This window comes from Carlito syrichta, unplaced genomic scaffold, assembly GCF_000164805.1.
Source record: "Carlito syrichta isolate Samal-C Ts95f unplaced genomic scaffold, Tarsius_syrichta-2.0.1 Scaffold313443, whole genome shotgun sequence".
Lineage (NCBI taxonomy): Eukaryota > Metazoa > Chordata > Mammalia > Primates > Tarsiidae > Carlito > Carlito syrichta.
In genome coordinates, this window is record NW_007257539.1 from 349,761 (window position 1) to 377,758 (window position 27,998).

Here is a 27,998-nt window from a genome sequence, read left to right on the forward strand (position 1 = left end):
GATAGATAGATAGAAGGAAAGAAAGAAAGAAAGAAAGAAAGAAAGAAAGAAAGAAAGAAAGAAAGAAAGAAAGAAATCAGCAGGAAGCCGCTATAAGGAAAAACTTAGTTTAAGAATAACCAGATATTTTTATATGTTATCCAAGTTGTAGTTTTATATTGCTTGGGGGTTAATCTCCCTCACTTTTTTGAAAACCTCGAACATGCTCAAAAATTAGAAGAAAGAATATAATGATCATTCATATACCTTTCATCTAGATCCAGTAAATAGCATTTTGGCACAGTTCCTTCCTTTTTTCTCTTTATATGCTATTTTATTTAAAACATTTGAAGTAAGTTGTATGTGTAATGACATTTTACTGCTAAATACTTCTACATGTGTCTTTTAAGAATAAGGACATTCTCCTAATAACCACAATGCCATTATCACATCTAGGAAAATTAACAGTAATTACATCATCAAATATCTATTCCATGTTCAACCTACTTCAGAGTGTCACTAACAAGAAATTGTACGAGAGCCGTATATGACAGCCATACTAGACTCTGACTGCAAGGGATCTGGAAATGAGCTTTGAAGAGAGATGATGATGATGATGGTGATGAGGGCAGTAATGCTGTGAAGAACTTCCTAGTCTGGTGTAGGAAAACTGGGCTCATCTCTTTGTGGTTTTCTTTGTTGGTTTCAGTATATTCTGTCATTGGGACTGTTTCACCAAGCATAGAGAATGTGAGTGTTTATCCCCTGGAAAGGACGTGATGAGGTCTAGGAAAACTAGAAGGCCATTTATCTTTTTTCTTAGTAAATTTCCTCCACTGCTTGCTAGCCTTTTGGGGTGTAGTTGCTTCCTGTGGAGGGTTATATGTTGAGCTGAGCAGTGCTGGTAGTTAGCCTGTGCATAATAGAGAGCATATGTTTGGGACTAATTATAGGTGTTTAGCTCTCTCATCAACAGAGCACCAAAGAGTATGTTTTGTTGGGGTATGAACAGGAGCAGAAAGCCTGCTGCAAAGAGCTGTGTAGCCATTTCCAGAGAAGAAATGGTAGAACACTTAAAAGTCCCTTGATATTTTTAATAAGTACATTCCAAGGAATTCTGATTTGCCAAACAAAGACTTCCTGGTTTAAACTCCAGCAGAGGCTGTGATATGAGAGTTGCTTTTTCTACTGTGGGCTCTTCCTCGGCAGTCTTGTGGGAGATGCTAGATAGGCCCACTGTGATCTGCTAATTTCTAGGAGTGCAGTGTTGTTTCATTGACTATAATATTATCTTTCTACCTTGTTTTGTAGACTGGTCAAAATAATGGATTTTACAGAGGCTTACTCAGACACATGCTCTACGGTTGGACTTGCTGCCAGGGAAGGCAATGTTAAAGTCTTAAGGAAACTGCTCAAAAAGGGCCGAAGTGTCGATGTTGCTGATAACAGGGGATGGATGCCAATTCATGAAGCAGCTTATCACAACTCTGTAGAATGTTTGCAGATGTTAATTCATGCAGGTAAAGTCAGTGTACAGCGGCTGTGCCTACAAGCTGTATTAATAAAATATTAATAAAATTAAATATTTGAATGGGCAAACTCTTTGGGTCCCCTCTTGCTTTGGGAGCTTTCCTGTCCTCTCAATAAATCCTGCTTCCCCCCTCCAAAAAAAAAGGAAAGAAAAGAAAATAGTAATTCATGAGTTATTAACACTAGTATTGGTTTCTCTTTCTATAATCATAAAATAATAATAACGGTGGTAAGATTCCTTGCCTTGGATTATATCAGTATGGTGTTCCACCCAACATCTGTGGACATAGCTGTGCCTGGCTTCTTTTTTATCGACTGAGCTAGGTGATGTGGCAAAAGTAGTCTGCTGTTTAGAATTAAGGATTTGGTAGTCACTGGCCATGTTCATTCTTTCTTCCTTTTCTAAACAAAAGGTGGAGTGCTGCTGATATTGAGGGTGTGAGTGTTTTGTTTGAATTAGTCTTTTTTTTTCTTTGAAATACTTTTCAGTTTCCTTTTTTGGGGAACCTGTCCAATTACTTAGACTCTGTATTTGCTGAGGATACCATAGAGCATGGGGCAAGGTGCCTTCATGGGGCTTGTTCCTATCAGGGGAGACAGACAGTAAACACCTAAACAATTAAACAAGATAGTTTCCAAAGATAAGACAATTTTTTTTTTTTGAGTTGGAGTCTCACTCTGTACCCTAGACTGGAGTGTAGTGGCACACTCACGGCCACTGCAGCCTCTCGATCAGCTGGGCTCAGGCAATCCTTCTGCCTCAGCCTTCCAAGTAGCTGGAACCACAGGCACATACCACCACGCTTGGCTAACTTTTTGATTTATTGTAGAGATGAGGTCTCCCCAAGTTGCCCAGGCTGGTCTCGAACCCCTGGTCTCAGGCAGCCTTCTCATCTCTTCCTCCTAAAGTGCTGGGTTTACAAGTATGAGCCACCATACCTGGCCGATATAATATTTTTTAAAATGTTGGGGGGCTAGGCATGGTGGCTCATGACTGTAGTGTCAGTACTTTGGGAGGCTAGAGGATCACTGGAGGCCAGGAGTGTGAGACCACACTGGGCAACATGGCAATAACTCTGTCTTTTTAAAAAATTTTAAAAATTAGCCAGGTGTCATGGTGTGTGCCTATAGTCCCAGCTACCTGGGAAATAGAAGGATTGCTTGAGTCCAGGAGTTTGATGCTGCAGTGAGCCATGACAGAGACATTGCACTCCAGCCTGCATGATAGAGCAAGACCTGTCTCTAAAAAAAGTTAAGTTTTTTGGTATTGTTTGTTTGTTTTGTTTAGTTAATTACTACTCTCAGTAATACCTTCACCATTTATCTTTCTAGTATGGGCATAGAATTTTATTGCTTTGGAAACAGGTAAGAAAGTCACCTCTCGATACTATCTTTTGCTGTGGAGTTTCAAAAAGTTTAATGTAGATGTTACTTACATAATTTGAATGTTACCAGAACCTTGTTTTTTGTAACAAATAAACTCTAGAATCCTAAATTAACTAATAGGTTCTTGATAACTAGTATGTCAATGTTTGGTTTTGTCGGAGTGCATTTTATTTTATTTTTAGAAGTGTAGTCTTCACTAACTAGTCTTAAGTTAAAAAGGAGTATTTAAAATTGCCTCATGCTGTTAGTTGAGTACAAGGAGGTAATAATGCTAGAGATAAGACCATTTCCCTAATGGAAATTTAGAAATAAATCAAATTTATTAATATTTCAACAAATCGTGCTTACGCAAATCTTTGGTGCTGCATCCTCTTCAGGTCTTGCTTTTGTGTTACTTTTCAACTCCTGCCACTCCTCTTCTCTCACCCACCAAAAATTAGAGAAGAGAAAATGAAGTGGGCTAAATTTGTATACTAAGAATACCAAAGAGTTGTTCACACTGAGATCACTGGAGACCTTTTTCTTGATTTCCTGGAGGGTTTTAAACTGTGAGACCTCTCATGTATAAGTTACTTATATTTTAGTATTTTATTAAGTTCCTCTTGAAATCTATGCTTTTTTAATCTCAAGAAATAGAAGTGATATCCTCTAGTTGATGAGTTTTTATTCTCCCGTAGATTCATCTGAAAACTACATTAAGACAAAGACTTTTGAAGGTTTCTGTGCATTACATCTTGCTGCGAGTCAAGGACACTGGAAAATTGTACAGATTCTTTTAGAAACTGGGGCAGATCCTAATGCAACTACTTTAGAAGAAACCACACCATTGTTTTTAGGTATGTATGTTGTTTGTAGTACAGATGAAATTTTAAAAAATTATTTGTTTTTGTTAAACTAATTAAAATCAAATTGTTAATTTTTCTCTGAGCTGTTGTACTTGCAGTATGTTCTTTGGCAAATATTATACCACCATTTCTTTCATTTTGAAGCTGAGAAGGTATTTCTAAAATTTTTGTTCTTGTTTTCTGCTCTTCATTTGTAACATTTGGGACTTTATATGTTATTTAAAGTTACAAAATGTGTTCTGAACTGTAGTAGCCATCACTTTTGTTCTCAGTGTAGACCCGGTATTACTTAAATTGTAGCAATTGTTACAAGGTTACCTGTCAACATTTTATGTTTGCTTTTTTTCTTCTTCTTAGCATTAAGAAATTAAGAAGCTTTTATGGAAGAAATCACCAGCTAATCCTTTATTGCCAGTTAATTTGTTGCCTATATGGATCACTATTCAGACCTTTTTAATTAAAGACACTTTCTTAATTCCATAAGAACAACAGCCAAATTCTAAATAGCTTACTTCCAATGATTGGCTTTTTTTTCCCCAATGATTCTTCTTTTTCTCCCTTCTTCCCTTCGATCCTGTTTGTCTACAGAGGTATTTTGTGTCTCATAAAGTTTAGTGTAACATGAGAAAATTAAGAGACTAAAGCGCTTAGAATAGAATCAATGTATCTGGACTATGGTTTTAGTCCTGCCACATGTAATTTGTATATTTATTTTTTTAAACTGTATATTTCAGTTCCTCAATAAAAAGAGTAATAGTACCTACTGAGTCTTTATTATTGGACTGAGAATAAAATGAGATATTTGTGCAAGTACTTTTTTCCTTGTGAACTTAAAAATATTTATTTTTAAAATTTGCACAGTGAAATTCATTCTTTTCAGTATACAGTTCTGTGAGTTTTGATGTATTCATAAAATTCTGTAATGACAACAATCAAGATACAGAACCATTCTATCACTCCTCAAAATTTCATCATGCTGCCTGTCTTTAAGTGACCTTCTCCTCTCCCTACAAGTCCATTCCAGACAGCCACTGATCTCTTCTCATCCCTGTAGTTTTCTTTTTGTGGAGTATTATATATGTATGGAATAATGTATTCGATGTTATCTTTGAGATAGCTTCTTTTACCTAGCATAAGGCTTTTGAACTCCATCCACATTGTGCGTGTATCAGTAACCTATTTCTTTTCTGAGAAATATTTTGTTACAAAAATGTAACACAATCCATTCACCTATTGAAGGACATTTGAATTGTTTTTGGCGTCTGGTAATTATAAATAAATCTGCTATAAACATTTACATACAGATTTTGTGTGAACATAAGTTTTCATTTCTTTTGAGTTAATATTTAGGATTGCTATGACTTATGGTAAATGTATGCTTAACTTTGGAAAACAAATTGGAAGATTCCATCAGTTTGCATGTCTTTCAGTAATGCTTGAGTATCAGTTGCCCTGCCTCCTTGCCAGCACTTGGTGTTGCCAGATTTTTCTTTTTCTCTTTTATGTTTTAGTCATTCTAATATGGGTTTAGTGGTATCTCATTGTGATTTTAATTTGCATAAATGGAGCATCTTTTCATATGATTATTTTCCATCTCTCTGTTTTTCCTCATTACCTTTGTGTTTAAAGACTTTGCAATAATTTCAGACTTATGGAAATATTTAATAACAGTATAAATAATAATTATATATCTTTCCACTCAGCTTTTGTTCCTTTGCCATGTTTGATCGTTTAATTTCTTTCTTTCTTTTTTTTTTGAGTTGGAGTCTCTCTCTTGCCCAGACTGGAGTGCAGTGGCTGCTCCTGGCCACCGCAGCCTCGACCTGCTGGGCTCTGGCGATCCTTCCGCCTCAGCCTTCCAAGTAGCTGGAACTACAGGTGCGCGCTATCACACCTTGCTAATTTTTGATTTATTGTAGAGATGAGGTCTCGCCAAGTTGCCCGGGCGGGTCTTGAACCCTCGGGCTCAGGCAATCCACTCACCTCAGCCTCCCAAAGGCGCGGGATTACAGGCTAAGCTACCGAGCCCGGCCTCTTTCTTTATATTTATCCATATTTTTTTCCTGAACCCCTTGAGATTAAGTTGTAAGGAAAGCTCCTTTAACTCTATGTCAATGTGAACCCCTAAAAGCAATAAAATTCTCTTATGTAATTACTATACGATGATCAAAATCAGGAAGTTAACATTATTTTAATCTACAATCCTTATTTAAGTTTTCCAATTGTTCCATTAATGTCTTTATTCTTTTTTGGTCAAGAGTCTCCATTGCCTAGGCTGAAGTTTAGTGACACGGTTACAGTCATTACAGCCTCAGCCTGACTTAGGCTATCCTTCCGCCTCAGCCTTCCATGTAGCTGGAACTACAGGCCCTTGCCACCAAGCCTGGCCAATATTTTTAAAAATAATTTATTGTAGGCTGGGCTTGGTGACTCAGCCTGTAATCCCAGCACTTTGGGAGGCCGAGGTGTGTGGATTGCCTGGGTCTGCGGGTTCGAGACCAACCAACCTGGGCTCCTTGGCGAGACCTTGTCTCTATAATAAATCACAAATTAGCCAGGCACGGTAGTGCATGCCTGTAGTTTCGGCTACTTGGAAGACCAAGGCAGAAGGATCACCGGGGCCCGGCAGGTCGACACTGAGGTGGCTGTGAGCATGCTACTGCACTCCAACCTGGGTGACGGAGTGAGATTCCAACTAAAAAAAAAAAATTTATTGCAGAGATGACGTTTCACCATGTTGCGCAGGCTGGTCTCAAACACCTGGGCTCAGGCAATCCTGTCCCCTCAGCTTCCCTAAGTGCTGAGCTTACAGGTGTGAGCCACCATGCCTGTTTCCACCAATGTCTTTTATAAGAAAAGAAAAAAAATTGTTGGTCCAGGATCACTTGTTACATTTAGTTGTCATGTCTCTTTAGCCTTCTTTAATTTGAAACAGTTTTTCAATGTTTTATGATTTTAGCATTCTTGAAGAATTCAGGTCATTTATTTTATAGAATATTCTTAAATTTGGGTTTGTCTGATGTTTCTTCTTGATGAGGTTCAGGATGTGCATTTCTGGCAGGAATACTGCAGAAGTGATGTGGTATCTTAGCTCATCTTATCAAGAAGAATATTACTCACTACGAATAATGTTAATTTATGAAAGCACTTTAAATAAGTGAAAAGTGTCATTATATAGATGTTTCATGGAAGTTTTGGTGTAGTAATATGGTTTGGGTTTCCAAGAGAGGTCATTTTTTAAAATATTGTTTCTTTTTGTCCCCTGTATCCATATAAAACCCACTTAGGATATTCTGTACAACAACAGAGTAAGCATTTATTGAGGTCCAACTACATGTAGTCATTCTTTTCTAATTGCTACCTTCAAGGAATCTTCTATATAGACAAGTAAAAAAAGTGAATTTAGAAGTTCAAGATTTTGAAAGAGGGGAAAACAAGTCACCCTTTCAGAGGAAGATTTCATGTGCAAAGTATTGTATTGATAGTAACAATAAGTCAGACATAGTGATGTGTGCCTGTAATCCCAGCTACTTGGGAGGCAGAGGCAGGAGAATCGCTTGAGGCCAGGAGGTTGAAACTAGCCTGAGCAACATAGTGTGACCCTGGCTCAAAAAAATTTTTTTAGGCTGGGCATGGTGGCTCACGCCTATAATTCCAGCACTTTGGGAGACTGAGGTGAGAGGATTGCGTGAGCCCATGTGTTCGAAACCAACCTGGGCAACTTGTTGAGATCTTGCGTCTACAATAAGTAAAAAAAAAATTAGCTGAGTTTGGTGGTGCACATCTGTAGTCTCAGCTACTTGGAAGGCTGAAGTGGAAGGATCACCTGAGCCCAGCAGGTTAAGGCTATAGTGGCTTTGAGCGTGCCACTGTGTAGTCCAGCCTAGGCGACAGAGTGAGACTTTGACTCCAAAAAAAAAAAATTCTTTTAAAATTAGCTGGGTGTGATGTGTGCCTGTAATCCCAGCTACTTGGGAGGCTGATATGGGAGGACTGCTTGAGGTCAGGAGTTTGAGACCACCCTGAGTAATATAGTGAGGCCCTGACTCTAAAAAACATTAAAAAGATTAGCTGGGTGTGGTGGTGTTATGCATGTAGTCCCATCTACTTGGGATCACTTGAGCCCAGGAATTCGAAACTGCAGTTAGCTGTGATCGTGCCACTGCACTCCATCCTGAGTGACAGAGCAGGACCCTGTCTCTAAAAATAAATAAATGAAAAGGAAAAATAATCATAATTCAGCAGAATGTCTCTAAAAATAAGTAAATAAAAAGTAAAAATAATCTTAATTGAGCAGAATGTATACCAAGCCCTGTGTGGGACTACATTTGAATTTCATATGAATTAGATTATTTAATTTTCACTACAACTCTGTAAGATGTTTACTATTATTATTCCTACTATTACAGATGAAGAAACTATTCAAAGCCTTGATTCAAGAATAGAGAAGCTATATTTGAATTTTGAGTTTGCTATTTTCTGTGTTTTGGGTAGAATAGCCTTTCTTGAACTGATTCAGTGAACTATTAAACAGATGTTCCCGAATCACGCATATTTGGGAAACACTATGTGCTATGTTCCCCAATGTAGAAAAGCATGAAAAACTTTATCCAATGTAGCTTACTGTGTCTGCCTAGTGTGAAATATCTGTTGTCCTCTTTACATTATTCTGTTTTAGGTCTTCATGGCTCTTGTAACTGATTGCAGTTATTTTATTTGCTCTGTTGTTTATTGACTATCCCCTTCATTAGAAAGAATGTTCCAACAGAGCAGGAATTTTATTTATCTTGTTCATTGTAACTTCGTAGGCCAGATCGGTGCCTGGTATATGGTAGGCATTCAGTAAGTTATTTGCTGAATAAAAGAATGAAAATTTCTGAGAAGACCTCTCCCTAAACATTTGTTTAACCCAGCACTTTGAAAATATTTGACAATAGTGTTATTTTTTCTTTATGGAACATTTAGGAATACTTCAAGGAGCATTAACATCCCATGGGACTATTTAAGAAATGCTATTTTGGTCTGTTTATAGTTTCAGAATATTATTATGAGTCTCATTTATGAAATTCAGTATTGTGTGTACTTTATATAAGTATTTGGAGAAAATCAGATATGGAGAACTTTTAGTGGTTTATATTTCAGATCTAATTAACTTGCAACTTTTTATGTTAATGAAGAAAGAGTTGCTAAGATAATTCAAATCAGTGAATAACTTTATTTATTTATTTATTTGAGTTGGAGTCTCACTCTGTCACTGAGACTGGAGTACAGTGGCATGCTCATGGCCACCGCAGCCTCGTCCTTCTGGGCTCAGGTGATCCTTCCACCTCAGCCTTCCAAGTAGCTGGAACCACAGATGTGTGCCACCACACCTGCCCAATATTTTTGATTTATTGTAGAGACGAGGACTCCCCATGCTGCCCAGACTGTTCTCGAACCTTTGGGCTAAAACAGTCTTCTTACCTCTGCCTCCCAAAGTGCTGGGATTACATGTGTGAGCCACCACACTTGGCCAGTCAATAATATCAAATCGCTTATATTTAGTGAGAGGATTTATTTAGTTTCTCTGAAAGCACATTTACTGTTCTAATTATATTTTGTATTGACAAAATACACAAAATAATTTGACTCAATTGTGACTTTAGCCCAAGGAAATGGGCTGCATATAGTATTTTTAATTCTCAAGTACTGCATCAACTGTATGAGATCCTTGTTTGGAAGTAGATAGGTATTTTAAAAAAGGAAAAGAAGATTAAAAGCACAGGCCTTAGCCATGGAAATTTGGCATATGTTGTTGGAGGTATTTTGTTCCCTTCCCCCAAGAGAAGTTATACACCCTGGCAAGTTTTCAGACCTGTCCTGATGGTTCAGTTACCACCTACTCTGTTGCTAGAGGCTGTGGAATATAAAACCAGAGGATCAAGGGATAGGAAATTAATTCAGAACTGTAGAAACTTCCCAAGTGACTGGAAAAGTTATTGACTTCAGGGGTGTATTGTGTATATATAGTTATGATTGAATGTAAGGCAAAGTGTAGAGAGTTAGAAAATCTACTACTCTACTGTTTATAATGGGAATATCTTCCCTAGACAGAGCTCGCCAAAAATTTAATAAAGATGAGCTTTGAAAGGGAACTCTTCAACTCGATGGTAGGAAGAATCAAAATGAGAAAACTCTATAAGAAAGTGGAATCCTCATCTGTCCGCATGAATATTGTCCTTCTGAAGATTTTTTTGTTAACATGCAGTTTAGAGTTTATGTTTTAACAAGGAGTCTGCTCCCTTATTTCTTTTTCTGCCTTTGCTTTCCCTCCTCACTCCCTTTCCCTGTCCCTTCTCCTTGCTCCATATATACATACACAATAAATACTCTAAGGATGAGTTTGTAAAACTGCTTTGAAAATAAAAATATTCTTATTTATAAATATAATAGATTCTAAGTAAAAACCCAGCTAATTATTTAGGAAGTAGGTTTTCTTATTTGTTATATATTAAAAAAAACCTTGATAAATTGGAGGCTCAAGTTCAACCCAATGTGATTTCATAGAACAATTTCTGTGGGAACTGCACAGCACACACTTTTGGCTTTTGATGGATTGTTTTTCATTTTTTGTTCTTCTGAGTCTGCTTATTCTGTGTAACCTTTGGTGTTAAACATAGAAGTAATGTTTAATAAGAACAAAGTGTTTTATAAATAGTGCTAGGTGAGGCTGCTTATTTCAATATTTAACTGTGAAATGTGTCATACTTTAGCTCACATGTCATATCCTTTAATTATGACTGCTGATATATTAAAACATTGAACACACTACCATGTTTCATTTTCATTAGTGTCTTCATGGATAAGTGATCATTCATAAGTCTATTTTTTGAGGTGCTAAGAATTTTGAGGTTTCACATTTATGTATCTTAATATATATTATCTCTATTAAATTTTATTTTTATAGTTATATTGAGAATTTTTTCAACTGAAAGATTAGTTATCTTCCTCAGAGATTGTAATGTAAGCATTTTTATTTGAGGATATGTTCTTGAAAACATAGATTTGAGTTTTCTTAAAGAGTATGAGTTTGCTAGAAGTTATATTTTAAAAATGTTAATTTCAAAACAAAAAGTATTAATTTCATGTTCTAGTATTTACTTTTGTCTTTATTTAGTTTTATGGCTCTTGATATAACTTTATTTTATATTGTATCTTATGCTTTAAGGCACTGTCTCTTAATTACTTAATACTCATGTAAGCAATTATGAAACTAGGATATTTATTATCTTTATTATTTTACCTTCATACAATAAGTATGTTTATACAATCTGTCATTTTATTAGTCACATTTGATTGATAGATTATCTCCAACTTTTAAAGATGAGGAAATCAGTCAGTGTCGTTATAGTGTCTCTGTGTTGTAGCTCTCTTTTGCTTTCTCCTATCCCTTCCTAATGTTTGTCAATTATTATCATATTTGCATTGTCAGTTTTCATAACATTTTGCATTGTGTTCTGGCATCTTAAGTTCATCATTTTATTTTATTCTTAGTTTTATGGTTAAATTGTTTGGCAGTTTATCAGTTATTTTGCCAGGATTTTTCCAGCCTTGTTTGGTTAGCTAAATTATTCCTTTAAGAGATTCCTCTAACAGGACCTATGAAAATAATATTTCCTGAGTTCTTGCATGTTCAGAATTGAATAATGATTTTATATTTGAACAGCAGTTTGATTATGTACAGAATCCTTGAGTTTTCGTTCTTTTCCTTGAGAACTTTTAAAATGGTGATCCATTCATTTTGTTCTAGAGTTGAGGTCTTAGGCTACCCTAATTTTCTTCTCTTTTTTCGTGACAGTATTTTTGCATGTCCTTTATCGTTTTCTCTGAGACAAGATTTACCCCTTCACTATGTAGATTCAGATTTTAAAATTTTTAGTTAATATTTCTGGAATTATACCTTTAAATTCTCAACTGTTCTGTTAATGTGGTAGTGTTCTTGGGCTCAAATTATTCATATGTTGGTTATTGTACCTGTTTTCCGAGTCTATCATTTCCTGTCTAATCCTTTTTATTTTTTTTTCCTTTTTTCGTTTCTTTTTAAGCCTCTTTGTTCCTTTTCAGAAGTCAGAAATGTCTGTTCTCTCTCGTGTTTCTTTTAATTTCAACTGCATTCTTATGATTGTTTTTGTTTTTTTCTAGGTCATTTCTGAATTCTCCAAGTTTAAATTATGTAATTTCCTATCACCTAGCTTTCTTTTACCTGAACGCTTGAACTCAGTGTTGTACAATAAAGCAATTACTTTATTAACTTCTTTTAAAAAATGTATAGCAAAGGATCTAGCCACAGATTTTCTTTTCACTGTAGCAGTATTTTTATGACAGTCTTTCTGTTTTTGGTCTACTTATTGTTTTTCTCTGTGACTTTTTCTTGTATGTTTGTATGGATTTGTGCTGGTTCCTTTGTGATAATTCATCTTGAGAATATGTGAATTTTTGCTTAGCTAACTGTTTTCAGGAGGTTTATAACAGGGAGGAGCTAGAGCCACATTCCATACTAACTAGTGTTTCTTTATTTTCAGGGGATACTCATTTATACTCAGGGTATACTCATTTAGCTGATGTCTTTCACCAGTCAGTGGGGATTGGCATTTGTAGGCTCTTTGCAATGTAGTTTCCTTTCTATGGTAGCAGAGACAGGCTGTTCTTGTAGATATAACTTCTTTGTGTCATTCTTTGTTTAAAAATAAATAGATCTAGATAACCCTACCTCCACCCATACAGTATAGTCTATTTTATTTAGGTACCATAGAGCAGTGCTCCTTAAAATGCCAGTCAATTTATATAGAGGCTTGAGCCAGAATATAAGTCAATGAAGTCTTGTCTCAAGAAAAATATCAGCTGAACTAAGCAGTGTGCTTAGGGACATAGTTGATATACATTCTGTCCAAAACTTCTTACCTTGCTAAGGACTGGTAACGGTTTGCAGATTGGCAGTCAATTTGTGAGTGATGTTGAGTAGCACTGCTGTACAGTGTGCTTTGTGGCTATCAAGCCGAATTGTTACTTGCTTAATGCAATACTGTCTTCTTCATGATTATTACTGCCATCGGTCAGCTGATTATTTATGATTATCACTGGTTAGTATGACTGAATTAGAAGTGTTGCGCCTATGTGAATAGGAGCCCTTGAGATTAAGCAGAGTTGGTCCATACACTTTTTCTTTGATAGCGAATCCTCAGAGTAATAATTTATTTATCTAAGCCTTAGCACGGATTGTTCTTATAGGGATGGCTCCTGTAAGGAGAATCCTGCTATATGATGTTTCAGAAACTTGAATAAATACTAAAAGTAATAGAATTCAGTGTTACAGTCCTAGACAAAGATGGGTTATCTAAATCAAATGTTTCTCTGGACTCTTTCTGCTGCTGTTGATACATATGGAAAAATAAAATCATTGTATAATAGGATGGTGGAATTTTAGTTTTTCGTCTTTTAATACTTGCATGTGATTGAAGGATTTATTTTTCTGAATATGGTCTCTGATGTCTCTTGGTAATTAGACTTCTCCCTATCTGTTAGAAACCACGAGACATGTCAGTGATAACATGTCAGATTTGATTGAGATATTTGCCACAACCTTTTTGTTATATTCCTAACATAATGAATTTTGTCCACAAAATCATGGTTTTCCTCATGTATACATCTTTAAGATTGTTAGCTTAAGGGAATTTATAAGACAGAAGTGTAACTTTTCATTATCATTAAATATTTTTTTCTAAATGTGAATAAAATATCACATTTCACACTAAAGATTCATGGCTAAGACACATAATAAGAATATATCTGAATCTGCAGAGAATAGTTTAAAGTTATGCATATCCTAACTGAGAAAGCCTCACTGTATAACCATTCTGTTCATAAGTTTTAGTTATGAAATAAATAACTGGACAGTCTTACTCAGCCAGTGACATTTTTAAAATAATGCAAGATTTTACATCCTTGCCAGTCACATTGCCAGAGTGAAGGGATGCGACTAAGGGATACAGTCAGTTTGAGTTAGGACGGTACTTCATTAGTTCTGTTGTCTTGGATATAGGTAAAGTCACAGAAAAACATAAACTTGAAAATACTTAGAATAAATTGACAACACTGGAAAAAACTCTTTTGTCAGTAGTGTTTCTTGTCTAGTGCCACCAGATGTCAGTATAAACACAGGACCAGAGAAATACTGTAGTAGATAAATTGCTTATAAACATTCTTTTTTTGCTTTCATAAAAGAATCAGGGAAAAAAGTTTTACATAAACTAGGTATACAGTCAAAGATTATTTTGCTGTTAAATTGTAGAAAAATTAGATGCTTAATGGAGAATAAAGTATAAGTAGAACTCACAAAAGTATAGATAAAACTAAATATTCAGATTATAATTTAAATGTATTAATGGAATATATATGATCCTTGAACCTCTCAGAAATTGCCAACCTGGTGCTATAACTGGAGGAGATGGATGACCTTTTGTAAACGATTCATCACTGACCATGGTGTTTCTTAGAATTACTGTCAAAATCTGAGTCTCAAAATGAAAGAGAATATTTTCTAGCTTACAGATAGAAAACTCATTGTGATTTACATTTCATACAGAACTCATCTATGGGAATTTTTTTAAAGGAACTTTCAGGGCTTATTACATTGAAAATGTCCCTCTTAATTATTATTTAAGGAAGCCTGTGTTAAACAACAATTATTGTTTACTATTTCTGGTTGTATTCAGGACTTATATGTACGTATAGGTCTACCATATTTGTCCTAGATGAGGATCCCATTTTGAGTGCTTGTCTTTATAAAATCTTCATATGGAGCTTGTGACTGCATTCAATGTGTTGTGTGCCACAGCTGAGTTTTGATTGTGATCAAAAGTTTTATGTGGACCAAAGTCTGCTTCTAGTTCCTCAATTTCTTGTTTTTAAAATATTTTGTTATTTGGTATATGTTTTCTCAGATTACTTCTTTTTGCTTTCTCCTTTTCCTTCTAATTTGGGAAAGGAAAAAACTTGTTTTTTCAAAAATATAGAATTTCTCCTTAGAAATTATTGCAGGAAATGATGTTCTCATGTCATTCTTGGTTATTAAATGTTTGCACTTAAATTGTTAAGGGAGGGGCAGTGTCCTTACCCTCAGAACTTCTAGTTTTTCTCTTCTACTGTCTCAGCTGGAGTCTTACAGACAGTACCTGCTTGGATTGGTGAGACTGTCTGCCATATCTGTGTGTACCCCAGACACTTTGAGCTCTGTCTTACAGAGTGTAGTCTTTTATTTCATCCTTAATTTTTATCCTTGGGCTCTTGTCTTCACTGGATGCAAGTTTAACACCTCATATTACGATTCTGCTTTCTTTTTCTCTCTAGGTACTTATGGTACTTTTTTAGGTTCTAGAATCACACATTTCCCGTCTCTCTTTGAACACTTTCCTAAGACATAGGGGCCACAACTAATGTTTCCAATGTCAGACGTGTATTTTGGTGATAGGTATTCTAGGTTACGTTTCAATTCAGTTAAATTCCAAGCTCTAGACCAGTGCTGCCCAATAGAATTTGAAAATGTCCTATATCTGCAGTGATTATGACAGTCACTGGCTACATATGGCTCTTGAACACCTGAAATTTGGCTGTTTGATTGAGGAACTCAAATTTCACATTTTATTCAATTTAAATTAATTGAACAGCCAAATGTAGCCAATAGTGGCTCTGTATTGACGAGAACAGTTCTAGGTAGCAACAGAATGAGTGCAGCTCATCATATATCCTTAACTGAACAATAGTCCTCTTTTATTTTTGAAATATTTCTCTCCTTTGCCCTAGCATGGGGTACTGGTGGATCCCACATAGAGAAGTGAAGGAGCAAAGAAACACCAGCTTATAGAGGTTATAACTGATTTCCCTAATTATCCTCCATTGATTAGGTGATTAATCAGGCTTCTACAGTATTAAGCTTGGTTCCTGATATCAAGGACTTATCATTAAATTGAGGATATTACAATAACCAGAATTCAAGTTAGCCTGTAATAAGTGCCATAGGAGGTACAAAGTGTTTGGAGGTTAGTTCTGTCCTAATTACTCAGTTATTCTGCTGTAGATTTATCTCTTCTTTGTCTCTTCTCCCTCTCTCTGTTTCTTTAGGTTTTAAAACATTTTTCAATTAATATACAAAATATACGTGACTTTAATATTAATAAGTAGTACAGTATTCCGTTCAGTTTTTATTCTAATGTGATTTTAAAAATTCAGGGTATACTATATGCAAATTAGAAGTATTTTAGATACTTGAAGTGTTTTTGAAATCCTAATTTCCTTCAGAATTGTGGCAATTACTTTTCCTTTTTTAAAACTTCATGGACAATTTGAAACATGTGCAAAAGCATGGAGACATCTCTCTCCTTCCTTCCACAAGTACTCAGGATTGATCTCCATTCTTCTGGAGGCTCTTTTGCAACTATTTTTGGTCTGGAGTTCAATAATGTAGAACTATAATGCCAGTTTTACTAAAGAGGGACAGTATATTTTTATTTCATTTTCCTTGCTGATTTTGGATTAAATGCTTTTGAATGATTTCTAAGAAAAGGGGAATTGATTACATTGTGCTACAGTATTAAAATTGGAAATTCAGGTAATGTTCGCATTTCTCAGATTGTTGTATAGGTATATGTATATTTTTAAATTTACTGAATTCAGAATCCAGGTAAACTTCTTATAATTAGTTGATATCTCCCTTATGTCTCTTTTAATGTAGTGCTTTATCAGTTATTCCTTAATATTTGCTACCTGATCACATATTGATTCTAGAACAAAACATTGAGTGAATGAGTGACCAGCTGGCATCTGCCAGGTTTGATAATGGTGTTCTAAAGAATATGATATGCATCAGTTGAGTCAGTTATTCTTTGTTCTCCAGATGCCTTCTTGTACATAAATTATTACTGATGTTTAGTTGTGCTTGTTACTTCTCTTGGAAGATACTATGGCTGTTGTTACTACTGATAGACACAAACAATATAAGGGAACTTATAGTTCCATGATTCTGAAATGCCTGGTCCTGTTCATTTGCACCCATGAAATAATTTATTTTCTCCTTCTTTTATCTTTTGTCTTCAAAATATTCTGTATATGGAGATGTAAATGTATATTGCAAACTCTAGGGCAGCCACTAACGTTTTTTTTTAAAGTAAGCAAAAAAGGAGAACTGATTCCTCCCAGTTCAGCAGAAGATCCTTTTATACTCATTGCTAACAGATTTTTCCATACTTTTCCATGATGTATACCCAGCATACTCTTTATTAGAAATATGTATATGGTATATATGGTGATCTTAGTATTATGTATATGGTGATGAATATGATGTTATCCTAGGATTCTGTGGGAAATTGTTTTATTTGATAATATTCGCAAATCATTTTTTTTCTCTGCTCTGAATCACTTGAATTGTAGAAATGCTTCTAAGTTTAAGAAGGTTTGTATCACCACATGATTGAGGAAAACAATTTTAGTTTTTAGTCCCTAAATTATTTGTAAATACACAGATATGGTATACTTATTCAAGTTTAATAATGATATCCCTTCAATGAACAGTAAACAGTTCTTCAGCCTTACCATAATGATTATGTTGCTGAAGTATTTTGTCATAGAACATCTTATTAGGTTTCTAGGATATTCCATTATGATTGACATTGACTATAAACATATACACTTAAGTGACAACTGCACATTCTAAATTTAGGTGAATAAAAATTCTGGTTAAGTAGTTTTTCCTGAGGGCAGGCCTTGTTAAGAAGAATAAAGTACTCTGGCATATTTCAAAATAGTTTCCCCTCCCTGTGCAGAAGCCTGAAGGATTTTTCTGTATTTACTGTGAGAACCTGGTTGGGCTCCTGGAAGTAAAAAATCACAAGTGTGGAACTGCCTTATGACTGGAGTTTTAAACTCTCAGACTTGTTCATTCTGGGCTTTCAGTAGTTCAATTGCAGTTCAGGTTTTCTTCCTCCAGCACTGGTTTCCAGGTGATTTGTGCTCTAACAGGTAAACTGTGACTCACCTGTCTTACTAGTTAGGGAGGCAACAGTTTGTCTTATGTCCTCACATTTTTATGGTTTCAAATTTTAGACTCTTATTATCGTTGTTAAGTTGATTTTAGTGGTTTGTGCTTCGCAGACCACTTTTATGTAATTCATATTCTTCAGTAGACCTGTCACATATGTGTATATAGTCATCCTCAATTTATATAGCATGTGAAATCATGAGAAATACAGTGATTTCTTCTAAGGCACCATAAACCTTTGATTTTCTGGGAACTGTAAATCAGTGTGTGTTCTTTTTCTTTCAAAATCAAATTTTGGAAAATGTCAGCTATTATTTTTTCAAATATTTTTTCTGCCCCATTCTCATTCTCTTTTCCGTTTGGGACTCCAATACCTGTATATTAGACTGTTTGGTAATGTTCCATAGGTCCCTTGAGTCTTTTTTCCCTCATTTCTTTAGATTGGACGATTTATATTGATATCTTTCAGTTCACTGACTTATACCATCTTTATTCTACATTTAAGCTCATCTATTTTTTTTCATCTCTTTTAAGTTCTAGAATTTCCATTTGCTTCTTTTTGTGTGTGATTTTATTTCTCTGCTAAGAGTCTCTATGCCTATCTCTATACTATAAATGTATACAACATATATATTTTATTTTATTATTGTGTTGTATTTTAAATTTTTTAAGACGGGATAGTACTATGTCACTTGGGCTGTTTGCAGTGGTGTCATCTTGGCTCACCACAGCCTCGATCTCCAGGTTTCAGGTGAACCTTCCATCTCAGCCTCCTAGTCACTGGGATTATAGGTGCATGCCACCATGCTCAACTAATTTTTGTATTTTTTGTTGTAGAGACAAGGGTTTACTATGTTGCACAAGTTGATCTGGAATTCCGGGGCTCAAGTAATCCTCCTGCCTCGGCCTCCCGAAGTGCTGGGATTATAGACTTGAGCTGCCACACCCAGCCTATACCATATATATAAAAAGTAAAATATTTGAGTATATTTCTCTTAAAAGTGTAAAACATATATGTAATAACTCCTTTAGTTAATCTGTTAAATCTAACATCTGAGCTATTTTTTTTTTTTTTTTTGAGTTGGAGTCTCACTCCATTACCCAGGCTGGAGTGCAGTGGCATACTCACGGCCACCCCAGCGTCGACCTGCTGGGCTCAGGTGATTCTTCCAAGTACCCGGAACTACAGGTGTGTGCCATTACGCCTGGCTAATTTTTGGATTTATTGTAGAGATGAGGTCTTGCCAAGTTACCTAGGCTGATCTCGAACCCGTGGGCTCAGGCAATCCCTTCACCTTGGCCTCCCAAAGTACTAGGATTACAGGTTTGAGCCACCACACCCAGCCTGAGATATTTCTTTTGGTGAGTATACGTATGTTTTTCTGCTACATTTATACCTAGAAGTGGAATTTTCTATCATAAGGTGTATGTGTGGTCAGTGTTAGAAGACACTGCCAAAAATTTTTCAGGTTTTGTTAATTTATATTCCACCACCAAGTTATAAGAGTTCCACTCGTTTTACAAACCTGCCAGGTATTTGATATTCTGTATTTTTCATTTTAGATACTCTGGTGGGTGTTGTGGTTGCTCATTGAGGTTTTAATTTGCATTTTCTTAATGGGAATGAAAGGATGTTCAGCACTTTTTCATATATTGTGTTAGCCATTTGGATAATCTCTTTTTGAAGTGCGTATACAGATTTTCCCATGTTTTAAAATTAACTGGTTTATCTTTTTATTAATTTAAGGAGTTCTTTATTCTGACATGATTCAGTTTTTTACTATTTTCATTATATTAATTGCTTTTAAGAATGATTAAAAATTATTTTCTATCCCAAGAATAGGTCATGGATTTTTCTCTTTCTGTTTTCTTCTAGAAACTTTGCTGTTCATACTTAGACCCTAATCTATCTGGAATTGATTATTGTATATCATGTGAGACAGAAGTCAAGATTTATTTTTTTACCATATGGATAGTTATTGTCCTAACACTGTTCTTATCTTTGTCCTAAAAGTAACCATTTGTTGGGGGGAGGGTATTTATTCCTGGAGTTGCTTTTCTGTTTTATTGGTCTCTTTCTTTATTCTGTGCCAATACCATAATACCTTAATTACTTCAGCTTTATTGGTTTTGATATCTGATCACGTGAGTTCATTCTTTTTCTACACAACATTTTGGCAGTATTCGGCCCTTTGCATTCCTGTATATATGAATCAGGTTTTTAAATTTTTTTTTCCCCGATTATGAAAACAACACCCACAACACCCCTGGGTAACTTGATTGGATTTGTACTGAATCTTTAGATTGTTTTGGGGAGAATTGATATTTTTACAATAGTGAATCTTTATATCCATGAACATGGTATATCCTTCTACGGCTTTTAAAGATCTTTATTTTTCCCACTAGTATTTTGTAAGTTTTAGTTAGAGATCTTGTACATATTTTACTTATTTTTTTCCCTTTCAGTTTTGTGTTAAATGTGTTTATTTTAAGGGGCTGATAGAATACTTGGATGGAAATATTTGGCAGATATTTGAGAATTTGGTTCTGGGCCATGAAAGAGAGAGTAGACTAGGAAGAATCATTCACTAGAGATGAAAATTGAAGTTTCAGAATTGAGCAAGTTCACTGAAGGAGAACGTATAAAGAATTACAAAATAAGTGTTAAAAGCAAAATCTTGGTGAATTACAACATTTTTAGAATGGTAGGAGAAGCCGGGCTCAGTGGCTCAGCCTGTAATCCCACGCCTTTGGGAGGCTGAGGTGAGTGGATTGCCTGAGCCCTGCGGGTTCAAGACCCGCCTGGGCAGGCGAGACTTCATCTCTACAATAAAAAAAAAATCAGCCGGGCGTGGTAGTGCATGCCTGTAATTCCGGCTACTCGGAAGGCTAAGGTGGAAGGATCGCCGGAGCCCAGTAGGTCGAGGCTGCGGTGGATGGGAGCAGCCACTGCACTCCAGTTCGGGCGACAGGGTGAGACTCCAACTCAAAAAAAAAAAAGCAAAGTAAGCCAAGGAGAGAGAATGAGTTGTTTGAGAAAGGTGTAACACTACAATAATGCAGTTGACTCTGAGAGGAAAGTGGATATCAGAGAAATATGAAGAATTTGTCAGAGGCAGTAGGATGAATAGGAGATTGAAGGCTAAAGAAAGGCCATTGAATTTGATGATGATTGTCAAGGGAGTAGCTTCAAATGAATTATGGCAGTACAGTTTGCATGATAATTATCGACTGAGTGTTTGTAAGGTCCACAGAGACAGGAATCTTTGTCTGTCATTCACTTCTGGATTGCCAGTACATAGAACATTTGTTGAATTCATAAACGAGTGATTTGTGGGAAAATTGAGTCATTGAATGTTGTCAAGAAGAGTGGTCTTTGAGGAAGTTTAGTGGTAAAAAAAGAAAAGGAGAGAAAATAACATATTGATAGCAGGAGTCATGAAAGGTTTTTTTTTTGTTTATTTTTCTTATTTTTAGTGGAAAGGAAACCTAAACTAGTTTGCAACTTGAATAGTAACACCCAATAGAGAAGGGCTGTTGAGGGAAACTGGAGAAAAATCAATATAAGGAACAACCTCAGAAGTGGAGAAGATACAGAATTGGGACTAGGACACAGATGAAACTCCAAAAAGGAGGAAGCCTGCTTTTTCTCATGAGCTAGGAAAAAAAGAATTAGTAAATTAAATTTCTACACAAAATACAGTTTAGAGTATCACTGTTGAGTTAACATTACTGACTCAGTTAGGGTTAATTTGCTGTTGTGACATATTTATCATTTCTCTCTACATGTAGACAGTCATCAAAGCTGAAGCACCCTTTTAATACCTTGGTATCCTTCTCCATCTTTCCCCCACCCCAATCTGTATTCCCACTGTCCCCATGGACTCCTGAAGTACTCAGTGTTTACAGGTTCTTGAGTGGTTGACTCTCCTGGAAAAGATTGCATAGTTTGTTTTAGATGCTGGGTAGTTTCTTTTTTTTTTTAATCAATATTTTTTATTATGATATTGTGGGGTACAGTTAAGGGTTAGGTATACACGCTGGATAGTTTCTAAACATGCTCTTATACTTGTTTTTTTTTTTTCCTTCAGTAGGATTGAGAAAGGGTGTCTGTAGGAAGTAATGACTACCTTTTGGAAGTAAACCATTCAGTACAGCTACAGGTCCCCCACCCCCCTCCCTCACCCCCATTTGATAAAGTTAATGCTCCTCTTCCAAAATGGAGACTTTGGTAGTAAATCTAAGCTCTAAATACACTTTTCTAAACCATGATTTCTCACTTGACAACCATTAAGTTTGCTTTATTTTGAAATAATTAGCAAGGGCTGTGAAAATACTATCTAGCTGCTTATGTGTAGGTTTTACTTTTGCCATTGGGAATTGTTTTCAGTAGAGCTGGAGAAATCAGATATTTTAATGTATCTATGATATTAAAAGTGAAAACAATTTTTTCTTGACTTCTGTATTTAATAAAACAATTTTTTTGACTTTCATTTTTATAAGGTCAGCCTAACTCATGGAAAACAAACTTATCTTCACTTTGCTTCCTATATCACTGCTGACAACCTGATAATCTTCAACTCAGGGTCTGGCTGTAGAATGAGTTTTGCCAGCAATCACTGATGACAATATATGAATTGGATATGAAACAGATTGTCTTTCTTTTCTCTCATAACTTCTACCTCTAATTAGATTGACTTTAGATTAATTATAGAAAAATAACTTAGCTTGAAAAACTATTCTTTCTTTGGTAAAATGCTCTGAAACATTAACTTGGAAATAAGATATGTTAAACCTCTTTCTCAGTGATACTATCAACTATTGTTTATATTTCTGAAACCTTCTAGAGTAAGATAATTTTTGATTAAAGGGCTTCTGAGAGTCTTTTTGGGGGAAGCAAACTTTGGTATAAATTCAGTATGCAAAAGTAGCAGAATATCAGTGGCATGTTTCTCATTTTCAGTAATAATGAGCATACTTATTTCTTGTTTTACACTTTGAGGGATTTTTTCTGTTTCTTATTGTTTCATTTATATTAGCATTTTTAAGTATCCACATGTCTAGTGCCTTTCTAATTTTGTGACTGAGAATTGTTGATTCCCACTTCTTGCCTCCTATTGTAGTATACAGAATAATTGTATGTTTGAAATAAAAAAAAAAACTTACTTGTTTCTTAATCTACTTTTCTATATCCAAGCACATGAAGCCCTAGACCTTCTTATACACATCATAGTTCCTTCTCTTATAGATACTGCTATTTCTTAAACTTACAATTCAAAGAATTTATTCAGTAGCCTTACACCTATAACATTCACAGTATACCTTATTTGCTAATGAAGTGTGTGTGTGTGTGTGTGTGTGTGTGTGTGTGTCTCACTGCCCAGGTGGGTCTCGAACCCGCAGGCTCAGGCAATCCAAAAATGCGTTTCTTTAACAGCACTCTTTAGATTATCTGGAGTCCCCTTTTAGTTCACATATGCAGGAAGATTTACTATTTTTTCATTGGTGCATATAAGAATATTATTTTAACCATGATCATTGTTTACACTGGTGAAAAATATCTAAGATGCAGAACTTGCATTTTCATTTTGTTAATGACTTTTGTTACTTGTGATCAAATGGTAATGATAACAAACCTTTCATTCCTTTTGGGATTATTTTCCCGGGCTGGTATGTTTATTCTGAACATCTACCCTGTCCTCTCCCAATTTTACTTTTAATAGACAAGGGCTAAATTTTCTTCATTATCAGAGATAATAAGTATTTGCTTGTCACTTTCAGTTACTCTGTGTCTTTTAACATACCATTGAAAATAATTTTGTATGTGCACAGAAAGAATTAGGTATATGTTAATGGGTTTGGGCTAAGACATTTGTGGTTTATGTTTGGGAATAATCACAGCATTGTGAGTTCTGAGGTGAATACATGATGAGCACATCACCAGAGTGTCCAGTCCTACAAACATGCCTTTTTGCTGACAATAATTTTTCTGACTGCTGTATTGCAGCTGTTGAAAATGGACAGATAGATGTGCTAAGGCTGTTGCTTCGACACGGAGCAAATGTTAATGGATCCCATTCTATGTGTGGATGGAACTCCTTGCACCAGGCTTCTTTTCAGGTAACTTCTGAATTTATTATTTCATTTCCATGTAAATTGTGTGTTTTACCCTTTTAAAATGACAGTTCTATACAGTTTTTGCTTCCTACTTGCCTGTGATTTATGATGGTTAGTGCAGTACAGAAAAGGCAGTCTAAATGCTAATGATCATTCTGAATAAGCCAACTGCTGTAGTAGCTGTAGCTTTGGGCTGTAGGGATTATCTAAGTTTTTCAAATGTTGATAGCATAGTTAAGAAACCAGAATATTTTGGATATAATTTGATAAAGAGCAATGGCTTATTTTATTTATAATAGTGTGTTTAGAAATTGTGGTAGATCTTCGGTACTTGAGTTAGCAAGCTAATTTTGCAGGAACTTAAAAGGTTTATAATTCCAAGAGATCCGTGTTTGGGGTTTATGTTTAATGGGCTGGCTAGAGATATAGGATAATCTGATTGTTTGACCCTGTCTTCCCCAGCCAGTATAACGTACACTGTTTTGTCTGTTTTCTTCTTCAAGTTGCCCTTTAGTGAGAGGCTAAAAAAGAAAAAAAACAATGAAAAAAAAAGATACCTTCTATTTTCTTTGTTTTTTCTTATTTAAAATATGAATCTGTGCTTTAGGAAAATGCTGAGATCATAAAATTGCTTCTTAAAAAAGGAGCAAACAAGGAATGCCAGGATGACTTTGGAATCACACCTTTATTTGTGGCTGCCCAGTATGGCAAGCTAGAAAGCTTGAGCATACTTATTTCATGGGGTAAGATTAATCCATTAGCCTTTCCACTGTGTTAAGATCATGAGCTATACACTTTGTGTCTTCCTAGGAAGAGTAATTCTAGACTCAAGAATAAATTGGGTTATGAAATGTGACTTTATGTAAGTAGCAAATAAGAGTAAATACAAGCTGATTTGTAAACCTGGTTATTAAGTGTCTATTACTAACAATGCAATGCATAGCTACTAATTTATCTGAGTAGGAACATAATGATCTATCACTAAAGCAGGTTTATTGGCAAGTTGAATTATGGATCTGTTCTTTCTCATAGGGACTTGAGCAACTCAAAGTTTCTAGGGTTCAAGACTAGTTTAGGCTTAATTTATTAGATAGTTAGTCTGTATATTAAGACTTTGAGTTGTATGTTTTGTTAATTGTGGGATTATTTAAATGGATTTTTTCCAAAGCATGTTTATACCTTGTTAAGTTAATAGCAACATAAACCTGCTAAAGGTTTCCCCGTGACACCATTATACATTCAGCCAGAGAAGATGGTGCTAAGGTGGCATTGTTACTCTGTGTAACATTTTTGTGACCAGAAACATTTCTTAGGTAGGGGCTTTTAAATTCTTTCCCAACACCGTATGCTCACACAATGCTAACCTGATGAAGCATGATTGTCAAAGAAAGGAAAATACTACTAGATTTTCCTGCTGCCAGGCAATTTTAAAAAACATACCCGAACTTTTTATAAGCTACCTACAGATAGACATTATAAAGTTTATTTAGACATCTGAGTATGTGTTTTCTTATTTCTGCTTTCTCCTTACAAGCCTTCAAACATTTAAGTCAAAATAGGAAGTAAAATAAACAAACATACATTAAGTGTCAGTTATAAATAATGAGTCAACAGATCTTAGAGTTAAGGGGTATCTCTTAAATCAAGTTCAATCATTTATTCAAACATGTGTTTTTTTTAGAGTAAGAATCTTAGGTCCCAAGTGTCTAAGTGCTTTGTCAAAGATCTAGAAACTATTTCCTGGCAGAATCGGGGCTTGGATCCAGGCCTTCTGACCTCTAATCTTTCTTCTAGTACAGCATACCTTCTTGAGGACTGTCCTAATGCAGTTTATGGCTTGTAGTCCCATAAGTACCAATTATTAGTGTTTAATTAATATTTAGAATACAGTAGGCTAAACTACACCTTAATGGCCCTCTCTTCATGCTAAGTCTGTTTCCTGTCACCTGGAGCTCTAAGCTCCTCTTTCATTTTGCTTTGTTCTTTCCCCCGCCTTCTCTCCTCTCTGAATTGTTATGAATAGCAAGTTCATAACAAGTCAATAACAAGTAGGTATGTTTATAATGTAGCTATGTATATTTCCAGCTCCATAAATTAGTCTCCTTTCAGTGAATTGGCTTGTCGTTTTTTCAGCTTTTCCACTTGTATTCTTTTAGGGACTGTCCTTATTCTTTCTGATATCTTGACATTGTCACTCAAAATGAAGCATTGACTAAAAAAAGGAAGTTAGTCCTTTTTCAGTTATGGTGTTTATTTCTTTCTGAAGCTAACAGTAGGTGAAGCATCTACCCCATATAAATCAAGAAGATTCTAGTTGTCTAGCATTTGAAATTTCTGACGATTCCATAGACTCTTTAACTTACCATTTGTGGTTTGCATATTTTTTTTTTTTTCAGGGGGTGGGCTCTCGCTATGTTGCCAGGCTAGTCTCAAACTCCTAGCCTCAAGTGATCTCTGCCTCAGCCTTCCAGAGTGCTAGGATTAGATGTGAGCCACCACACCCGGGCCTATTTTGCATAGTTTTTAACCCTTCTGAGGACTTATGGTTTATTCAAGGTGCATTTATGGAATATTCTTTTAAGTAGAGGATAGTCTTTTCCCACTTGATGATGATTTGTCCACTGAAATATATTCCAGAATTAAAAAAAAAAATTCAGTAGTTTTAGGGGATACAAATACTTTTTGGTCACATGGATGCACCAGTAGCAAATAAGTTTGGGCTTTGCATGTACCCTCTATCCCCACCTCTGTCCGTTCCACCCGATAGGTGATTTTTCATCCTTATTTCCCTTCCAACTCTATGTCATTATCTATGCTTTTGTAGTTCCTTAGTTTAGTTCTACTAATAAGTGAGAACATGCAGTGTTTGGTTTTTCATTCCTGTGTTATATCACTTAGGATGGTTTTTCATTCCTGTGTTATTTCACTTAGGATGATGGTCTCCAATTCCATCTAAGTTACTGTGAAAGACATTATTTCATTCCTTTTCATGGCTGAATAGTATTTCATGGTGTGTGTGTGTGTGTGTGTGTGTGTGTGTGTGTGTGTGTGTGTGTATCACACTTTCATTATCCGCTGATCAGTTGATGGGCATTTAGGTTGATTCCACATCTTTGCAATATATTCCAGAAATTTGAAAATTCTTATGGTCATATAATAATGCCATACTTAGCATATTTAATACATTATTTACCAACAAGAAAAGTTTGGAAATGTTTGCTGTTTTCAACTGAGGTCTTTTCAAGTCTTTATACACTGGTATCTAAATAACTTGCTTATATTTATGATTTTTAAAAATGAACTCAGAAACCTACTTAAAGAAACTTAATTTCTTTTATCGTATAGGCTTTAATTGTCATATGATGGTCATGAAAGAAGAGATGTAATAAAGAGCTTAGTCAATACTAGTTTGAAAACATAGCTTCCATTTATGTCGTATTTACTGGTAATTTTTAAAATAAATCTTAGCCTGACTCTATAAAGTTTTATAATTTAGATTTTATCTTTTTTAGTAATTATTAGAAATGTTATCCATGTCTGATGTTTTGCATTTTTTCCTTTTTTAACATTTTCTTATTGGACCCACAGAGTGCCTAGAAATTAGAGAAGGGATTAGAATGAAATGAATCCTTCATTCAATAAGATTTTTGTTTTAGCTTAAAAATGAATCCCAAAATATGAACCACTTGTTTTCTTGCTAACATAAAAGCAAAAATGATTTATATGATTACCAACAAGATAGCAAAATAAGTATGTTTATACAACAACATCCAACGATGGGGAAAAGCTTTTGTACTATGAAACCCTTTTATGGCAGTTGCTTTGAAATTTATGTTAATTTTTTTTAAACCTAAATGAGGATTATCTGTTAAATGCTTTATTTTGTATTAGGTGCAAATGTCAATTGTCAAGCCCTGGACAAAGCTACTCCCTTGTTCATTGCTGCTCAAGAGGGTCACACAAAATGCGTGGAGCTTTTGCTGTCCAGTGGGGCAGATCCTGATCTTTACTGTAATGAGGACAATTGGCAGTTACCTATTCATGCAGCTGCGCAAATGGGTCATACAAAGTAA

At 35.3% G+C, this 27,998-nt stretch overlaps 1 protein-coding gene across 2 annotated transcripts; it reads left to right on the top strand.

Moving 5' to 3' along the window:
• Positions 1 to 1,290: 1,290 nt before the first annotated feature.
• On the top strand, positions 1,291 to 27,998 carry ASB3 (ankyrin repeat and SOCS box containing 3). 2 transcript variants are annotated; one of them, XM_021718779.1, is made up of 6 exons: positions 1,293 to 1,499; positions 3,573 to 3,731; positions 23,816 to 23,928; positions 24,533 to 24,668; positions 25,416 to 25,423; positions 26,353 to 26,411. In XM_021718779.1, exons 1-5 carry the CDS (start codon positions 1,304 to 1,306, stop codon positions 25,421 to 25,423), a joined length of 612 nt encoding a protein of 203 aa, XP_021574454.1. In that variant the 5' UTR covers positions 1,293 to 1,303; the 3' UTR covers positions 26,353 to 26,411. The 2 variants fall into 2 exon arrangements, with proteins under 2 accessions (XP_021574453.1, XP_021574454.1); XM_021718778.1 differs by lacking the exons at positions 25,416 to 25,423; positions 26,353 to 26,411 and adding an exon at positions 27,817 to 27,998 and having other exon boundaries at positions 1,291 to 1,499.

What these genes read in the sequence shown, in the direction of transcription:
- ASB3 (XM_021718778.1), top strand. Translation starts at nt 1,304, where the DNA reads ATGGATTTTACAGAGGCTTACTCAGACACATGCTCTACGGTTGGACTT. An exon ending in AACCACACCATTGTTTTTAG is followed by an intron (nt 3,732 to 23,815) that starts GTATGTATGTTG and finishes GCTGTATTGCAG; the next exon opens with CTGTTGAAAATGGACAGATA. An exon ending in TGCACCAGGCTTCTTTTCAG is followed by an intron (nt 23,929 to 24,532) that starts GTAACTTCTGAA and finishes TCTGTGCTTTAG; the next exon opens with GAAAATGCTGAGATCATAAA.